This window comes from Arachis duranensis, chromosome 6, assembly GCF_000817695.3.
Source record: "Arachis duranensis cultivar V14167 chromosome 6, aradu.V14167.gnm2.J7QH, whole genome shotgun sequence".
NCBI classification, from domain to species: domain Eukaryota; kingdom Viridiplantae; phylum Streptophyta; class Magnoliopsida; order Fabales; family Fabaceae; genus Arachis; species Arachis duranensis.
The window spans coordinates 66,870,082-66,879,388 of NC_029777.3; the positions used below are offsets into that span (position 1 = coordinate 66,870,082).

The 9,307-nt window shown below is 26.7% G+C and overlaps 1 protein-coding gene across 1 annotated transcript; it reads right to left on the reverse strand.

Moving 5' to 3' along the window:
- Positions 1-1,298: 1,298 nt before the first annotated feature.
- LOC107493956 (protein CENTRORADIALIS-like) lies at positions 1,299-2,611 on the reverse strand. Its single transcript, XM_016114988.3, is given in 4 exon segments — positions 1,299-1,583; positions 1,586-1,700; positions 1,926-1,987; positions 2,326-2,611. Coding segments are annotated over 4 exon segments (504 nt in total). The 5' UTR covers positions 2,530-2,611; the 3' UTR covers positions 1,299-1,460.
- Between the last annotated feature and the right edge of the window lie 6,696 nt (positions 2,612-9,307).

Sequence of the window (9,307 nt, forward strand, 5' to 3'; positions counted from 1 at the left end):
GGGCATTACTTGCAGTGGAGAAAGACTCCATCAGCTCCATTAGGGAGATGGACCAATGACCTTGGTTATTATTACTGTATATAGGTTATTACTATCTAAATATTTAGTTAAAAGAATTAAATTATTATTTTTTAAATAACACTAAATGCATAGTCAATATTATCAATGTATTATTAGAAAAATAGAATAATATTTTTGCTAATGTTTTTAAAAAAATAAATTAATATTAATAGTTTACTATCAATTAAATTAAAAGATATTATTTCATTAGTTTTAATTATAATGAGTGTATAAGAAAATTATTCAATTAATGACAAATTAAAATATGAGTAGCGCGTGATATCTTAAAAGAGTGAAGTATAGAAATAATAATAGGGTTATATTAGGTAACTAATAATTTTTTTAAGTAATATAAATAATTATTAATCAAATTAAAATACATTGCACCTTTAAATTATTCATTTAAATCTTAATATTAGAATAATTATCTATACATCTAGTAAAATGAACATTCGATATATTTATTATTCACATTGTTTAGTATTTTTATTGTCTACCTATATTTTTCCCTAACATAAATAAAACCAAAATTAAAAACTTTTGACAGTATTAAGTTGAAAATTTTTGTTTCCCAAACATTTTTCTTATATTATTAAGAGAGGAAAAGACAAACCATTTGGTGGTGAAGAAGGTGGAGGTACTTGATACCGTCAAATTCTTGAATCTTTTCCTCTGCATAGTCATTATTATTATTATTATTATTATTATTATTATTATTATTATTATTATTATTATAACATAAATATTTAATTATGTAATATTACATTTTATTAACTCAAATATTTATCGTCTCAAAAATCAAATAAATTAAATAAAACCATTTTTTTTAAAGCCCTAGGGGTTGCATGTTCATCTCTTGGATTAAAAAAGAAAACTAACTGCATACTCATTATTACGTTTCTGAGAGGGGGATGGGTATGTACCCCAAAGATATATGGATGTCAAATTGTCAATCTGAAAACACATGATTATAATTTCAGGTAATAATAATAATGTATGTAGACGCCATTGTTGACATTTAGTTCGGAATACATATAATCACAAACAGATAAAACAAGCTAAGTGAATAATGCATCCTTGACTGTATAAAGCGGGAACATACATAGATTTGGTTTTAATGAAGGAAAAATAATAGACAAAAGAAACAAGCTAAGATGGGAAGCAAATCCTAAAGTAGTAATTATTATGATTAGATGAAAAGACATGGCGTATATACCATGGAAATTAAAACACACAGCATATATGTGATAATGAAAAAGTAACCCTTCTACATACATACATACATACATACATACATACATGATAGTCAAAAAAGAAATGATTCCCTTTTTTCTGCAACACAAGTAAATTATTTTTCATTCAGACACACTTGGATCTCTAGCTACTTCTTAATTAATTAATTAACGCCTCCTGGCAGCGGTTTCCCTCTGAGCATTGAAGTAGACGGCAGCGACGGGGAGGCCGAGGTCGTTATCGGCGGCGAAAGTGCGGGTGTTGAAGTGATCCCAAAACAAATAATTAAACATACATCAACATCATTATTATTATTTCTCAGTCTTGTAGTGTCCATAGATATCAAAAGAGGAATGAGAGACCTACCAAATGTGGCATCTGTTGTGCCTGGAATGTCTGTAACTATCCTGCAGATATATATTTCAATTTTTTTAATATGCTTGACTCTTAGAGATCTAGATACACCTCTAGCTATGTGAAATTAATGCATGCCTATGAATCGTGATAATATGTGTGTCTCTTTCATATGACCAAATGATGCATTATGTGTTTGTAATAAACAGCTGTTTTATTTTGGTTTTAGTTGTTACCCTAATTAATTTTCATGTAGTAAAAATTTAATTAAGTTTTACCAATGCAAGTGCTCTCTGAGATAAGGATCACTAGGGCCAGGAACATCCGGATCAGTCATGACCTGCAACCCAAAAGAGAGACATTTACATTCTACGTATATATATGTATCATAATACTACTGACCGTATTAGTGTTGGCTACTTCTATGAAAACGTAGATGATATTATGAACTGTTTAACTGCATCATCTAATAATTCATATATTGTCTTTACACGAAGACATTCTCGTAGAAGTAGCCACCAGCTATTATAATAGAGCCAGCTACTATTACTATTATTATATAAAGATAATAACAACAGCCAAACTGCCAAAGATTTTCCCATTTTTAAACCTATAAAGAGAAAAAGGAACAAAAGAAGAAGAGATGAGAGGAGTATATATATATATAGAGGTACCAACCAGTGTAAAGAAGGGCCTCAATTCAGTTCCACCAATCTCAACCTTGGGCTTGAAGGTGACTGTGGAGGGGAAGAACTCATGGCCATTGTACACTTGCCTGTTCCCATAACTAACACTCATCCTTATGCTTGCATTGAATGGATCAAGAACATCTCCTACCACTCTCCCTACAATTAAAGGCTCTGATGACATTATTCTTGCCATTAGGAGAATAATATAATTCTTATTAACAAGCAAATAAGAAGAAGATAGAGGAAATTAATAAAGAGTGAGAGATACAAATACAATTACTAGCTTAGCTTGAGGAAAGTAAGTACACTCGAGTTCCGTATTTATAATGTCTCTATCAAGAGAATCTTCCAGCTATGTGTTTTTAATATTCATTTTTGTGAATACATGTGTTACTACACACTAAGATATCATTTGTTTATTCTAATAATTGGGTCGATGAGGGCTGAAACAAATCATATGCTCCCACCACTCCTCACATAAAATGCTGTCTCTTTAATTTGCCTCATTGCAAGAGAAGTGTCTCTCCGATATGTTTCTCTTTAAATCGTTATTCTACTCATCTTATGATGTTATGCGGGACAAATTAAACTTCGTCCTTTTTGCTTTTACTATCCATTTTGTATAGCGCTAGTTATATTTGATCAATCACTTATGTAATTTTTTTTCTAATGTTATATAAAAATTGGTAAAATAAAAAATTAATTAAGTATCTAATCATATTGTTAGATCAAAATAGAAAAAATCACTCATAATATAAATAAAAAAATTTAATGATGATTAATTCGCTATTTTATTATCTTACGATTTTTTTTCGGTTCAGAGGAGTTTTTTCATTATATTATAGCTACTAAAAATTTACCAATTAAAAGAAATTTTTATTGTAGTGCGATAGAGTAGGAATAACTTATTGAATTTATTTTACAATTGTCACCCTTAAAATTGATCGAAAGTTCAAACCTAGTTTATATTTGCGCTATATATTCAGATATTGGATAAATAAAAAATAAAAATATTGCATCAACGTACACTATAAAAAATATTGAGTATCGTTAGATTTACTGACAAATATAGCAATAGACGTTATCGTTGGATTTTTTTTTTGGTGACTTATCGTTGGATTTAATAACGAAATTTTTGACAGATATGATTAAAAATTTGTCCATTGAATAAGTTATTGTCAGATTTAAAATTTCGCCGCTAAATCCGATAGAAATAGAGGTGCGAAAATTTTATTAGCGCCAAATTTACCGTCGGATTTTCCGTCAGAAAATTCCGATAGTAACAAGATTTATCGAAATGCATCGTTTAGACAACGATGAACATTTTATTGTCGATTTTTTCTGCCGGTAAATCCAATGATAAATTTGGGATAAAATTTAAACGTGAAATCATTCTTCCTTATTTTTGCAAACTCTTTCTCTTTCTCTCTCTCTTCTCTTCTTCTCTCTCATCTCTCTCCCTTTGGTCCAATGAAAAAGGGTGTGCCGTCGCCACTGGTAAGCAACATTGTCGTCGCAGATCGTCACTGCTGTTGGAGTCTTTGTGGAAAGCCGTCGTGTTGCTGCTGTTGGTGTCCCTTGCCATCGATTGGAGGTCGTCGCCATCACCGTGACTGAGGTCTACCGGCCAAAGTAAGGTTGTTCTCCATTTTTTTTGGTTGTTTGTTATGTTACTAAACTTTAGCTCTACCACTATAGGTTTTACTGTTGTCTTCTGTCACCACTACACTTTCACTATTTTGTAGCCACCATCAAAGGTAATTTTTTTTTATAATTTTTGTATTTTTTCAGATTTTTTATTTAGAATTTTGTTAGGTATTTTATTAAATTATTGATTAAAAATTTTAAAGAAGTGTGTGATTAGGGTTTGTTATATTAATTTAGTGTAATTAGAAACTAAATAATATTAGGTTAGGTAGGGTATAATTTAGGGTTTATTTTGAGTTGACGGTGTTTTAGATGATTGTTAATTTTCTAGAGTTTATTATTGTCTGAGTTAATTATCTTTTGAGTTAATTAGTGTTTATTATGGTTAATTCTCTAAGTTAGTTTTAGCTTGTTAATTTTTAAGTTAATTATTAATTTATTGTTGATTATTGCTAATTTTCTGAATTTATTGTTGTCTAAGTTAATTATTTTCTGAGTTAATTAGTATTTATTGTTGCTAATTCTCTAAGTTAGTTTTAGCTTATTAATTTTTTAAGTTAATTATTGACTTATTGTTGATTATTGTTAATTTTTTGAGTTTATTATTGTCTGAACTAATTATTTTCTGAGTTAATTAGTGTTAATTATCGTTAATTTTCTGAGTTAATTTTATCTTGTTAATTTTTTTAAGTTAATTATTAACTTATTATTGATTGTTGTTAATTTTCTGAATTTATTGTTGTCTGAGTTAATTATTTTCTGAGTTAATTAGTGTTGATTATTGTTAATTCTTTGAATTAATTTTAGCTTGTTAATTTTTTAAGTTAATTATTGATTAAAATTATTGATTGTTGTTAAGTTTTTGAGTTTATTGTTGTCTGAGTTAATTATTTTTTTGAATTAATTTGGCTGAGTTGATTGTTGTTAATTTTATTAAATTTGTTACAATTTACTCATTTGAATATATGAACGAGTTAATAAATATACTATTTGTGAGTCATACATATTCAAGTTAGTAGATTACTTGGAATCTTAAACAGATATACCATTTGTGTAATTAATTTTTTTCAATATTTTATTGTCTAAAGAGTCTCAACTATACAATTTACAAGACACCAAAAAAACTATATAATTTACTTAGTCTCCATGAGATATCTTATTTTTCATATCAAACTTTATGTAAGTTCATCTTTTTCAGATTTAGAATATATGTTTATAGTACTACTTTTTTTCATACACGAGTAATTATTATTTTTCTTCTTTATTTTTAAAATTTGATGCGTGAATTTATTTGTAAACTTTTAACAAAATATTATAAACAAACTATTATATAAAATTGTAAATTTTGAATTTTGTTAGTTTAAAAATTATTGAATTTAACCATTTAAAATTATATATTAAATTTTTAAAATAAAATTTAAAAAATAAAATTTAAGATTACTATCGGATTTATCGAGGAATAAATCCGACAATAACAAACTCTAGAATTTTGCCAATTAAAAGTTAATATCCGTTAGTAATTAATGACGGACAAAAAAATTTGTTGATAAATAATTACCGATAAAATTTATACCGTTAAATTTATTCCAATAATAATTTTGATAGTATACAACATTTTTCCTGATATATTTATATGTTCAAAACTTCATACTCCTCTTTTTATTTGCAGTTATTAATATTATTACAAGTTTTACATCTAATATTGTCATAAATTATTTGCATTTATTAATATTATTACAATATTGTCATAAATTTTAAAATATTTATAAATGTAAAATATTTCTTATCCTAATTTTTAGAATAATTAAGTTTATTCAATTCTAATAAAATATAAGAGATTATCTAATTAAATCTAATTCGAGGTTCAGATAGGTGACATACACATAATTTACTGTATTCACAATCTCACATTAAACTTTTTTCTCCCCCTTAAAAATAGGTACATGAATAGCTTTATAATTGTAAATAATTGAATTTTCATATTTTTATGTATTAGATACATGTAATTCAACTTTAAAATTAGCTCAAAAAATTAAGTATTTCTAATATAACTTTACAAAGAGATTTATCATTGCATCCCTAAATAATATTAGACATCTAATTAATAATATCCTGTGCATAAAGTAATTATGTATGAAAGAATTTCTTTTTTCCTTGCTCATTTCGCTGCTCATACACCCACAATTGGGACCCTTCGGAATCGGTTCTTGATTGGCCGTATTCTTGGCCAATGAATTCGTCCAATAAAAGCCATTTTAATTTTCTCCCCAGCTCAGGTGAGAAAAGCATCATGTGTGACGCTCCATATAGGTCTTTTTGCAAGTTGTAATCAAGCCTTCATATGTTTAATTAATTAATTAATTAATTAATAATAAAATAGTATTATTTGAATATATTTTTAAAAACACTTAAAAATAGTTATATATCTTTTCATTAAATTTTCTGAAAAAGATAGATACGTTTTATTTGTTATCAACGTACACTAAAGTGTCTAAGAAAAATTATGTTCAAGTAATAATATCATTATTTAATTAAATTAATAAAAAATTAAAAGGAAAAAATTCTAAGAATGTCTTGCTTCTTGAACATATCCAAGTTTACCACGATCTTTAGTATAAATGGCAATAGTACCATTCATGTAGATGGACGTGGATAAATTTTAATTTGTTGAATGCCTTGCGTAGAGAACCTTCCTTAATTGCATGAACACAATTATGCAATTTCTGTTTTTGGGCGTGTGATTCTCCTAACTTTCTCCCCATAGTCTTTATTTTAATTGTTTTCGGAAATTCTTAAGAACAAAAGCACAATTTAAAGGAGCACCACTAAATTAAAAGAAAATAAATCACTCTTTTTAGTCTTTATAATTTTACTTAATTTTTAGTTAAGTCTTTATAATTTAAAAATTTATTATTGAATTTTTATATTAAATAAAATTTTTAAGTCTTTTCTATCATTTTTTTAAATACAAATTCTTTTTGAAATATTTGTTTTTGTGTTTAATATAAAGGAAAAAAGACAAATAGGTCCCTGACTTTTCAAAATTTTGACAAATACATCCCTGACAAAATTTAAATACAAAAAAGTCTCTGACTTTAACAAACGGAGGACAATTTAGTCCTTCCGTCTATTTGCCTCTCATACACCTAACGGAACTGGCTGACGTGGCTGAAACGGTGTCCAGGTGTCCGTTACGGTGCTACGTTGGAAGGGAAAAAAAGTTCGAAGGACAAATAAGTCCTTGACGTCATTTTACAAATAAAGTTCGAAGGACAAATAGGTTCTTGAGATTTTTTTTTTCAAAATTAATAAACTCATTTCCTAAATTCTCTCATCTACCTCTCTCCATTTTTATATTTCTCTCTACTATTTTTACTCTATATATAATTATATTTTATATTAGTAATTTGACAAATCAAAATATGTCATTCGATATTTTTTTACAATTAAAATATTTTAAATGTAAAATTATACACATTAAATTATTTTAAATTTTAGATAACGAATGTTAAAATTAATTACTAATAAAAAATTAGACTTTTTATATAAAAATAATAACTAAAAATTTTATTATTTAATTTTTTATTTGCAGATATCTTAGTCTTCTTAGTCAGAAATTTTTGTCAACTTACGACTTTTTTGTAAAAGTAGTTTTATTTTATAAATATTTTGTGTCATGCATAATTTATACTGTTAGAACAAAGTGAACTATAATTAAAAAAAATATATTCTCGTAATGTTATTATGCATAAAAATACTAGTTCTAATATAATACACAAATGCACTAATGCTAACTTAATACATGAATAATGCACAAATAAACTAATGCTAACTTGATGCATAAATGAACTGATGCTAACTAATGCCACTGGTATGATGAAAACTGAATTAATGCAATTTAACAAATTCTAATATAATACACAAATGTACTAAAACTAAACTAATGCAATTTAAGAAAAAGAGTAGAAACATAACAAGCCCAATTTCTACAATTTTAATACAAATAATTTAAATTGTAGAATAAAACAAGTTAACTAGATTTCAAAATATAAGCATAATTTTATCAGAAATTATTTTTAATATGGAAAGAAAATTGGTGTTTTGGTTGAATATTGACATTTGAAGTGTATTACAGTATTGTGAAAATTATTCAACACGCCCCCACGTGTTGGCTAAGATGCTGCCACGTGTTCAACACACCCCTACGTGTTGGCCAGAATGATGCCACGTGTTCACCACGCCTCCCACGTGTTGACTTCCCACAAAAAAAATCCACCCATCTATAATTACACCACATTCTCCAATTTTCAACAAAAACATCAATATTTTTTTCATACAAAAAAAATTAGCCTAATTTTATAAACTAAATTCTCATAATAGAAGTATAATAGAAGTATAATGAAAAAAAAATTTCTCAAGGATCTATTTGTCTTTCGAACTTTATTTGTAAAATGACGTCAAGGACTTATTTGTCCTTCGAACTTTTTTCCCCTTCCAACGTGGCACCGTAACGGACACCTGTATACCGTTTCAGCCACGTCAGCCAGTTCCGTTAGGTGTATGAGAGGCAAATAGACGGAAGGACTAAATTGTCCTCCGTTTGTTGAAGTCAGAGACTTTTTTGTATTTAAATTTTGTCAGGGATGTATTTGTCAAAAGTTTAAAAAGTCAGGGACCTATCTGTCTTTTTCCCTAATATAAAATGACCTGTAAAATATTCTAATTAAGATTGTTACTTTTCTTATGAAAAATAATAATTAATAAGAAATTAATTATAAATTTTTATAGAATAGAGATTAAATTACAAATTTTAAATTATAAAAATTTAATTAAAAATATAATAAAATTATAAAAATTAATAGAATAATTAAACATTAAAAAATGGTTTAAATAATAACCTAGCATTTAGCAGCTAACGAATGTTGATACAGACAACAAAAATTTGAAACATATTTAATTTTAAAAGGATTAATAGTAAATATAGTCATAAAAAATTATCTAAACATCAACATAATTTCGAAAGATCGTCATAGGCATCAAATAATTGGTCTCTCAAAGATAAAATTATTAGTTGGATAAATTTCTCCATCAATTAAATAATAAAAAGTGTTGTAAATCATTTTATAATAAAATCTCGAGTAATTTAAGATACTTGATCTTTTAAGAACTAATAAATTAATCCAAATGTGATATTTCAAAAATCATTTTATTCATTACTATTTCAGAAGGACGTGAATTTGAGTCCTTTTTGTCATTGTTGCTGAGAATGAAAATAAGTAGTATGATTATAATTTAGTTTATCATGTGTTAAATAATTTGTTATT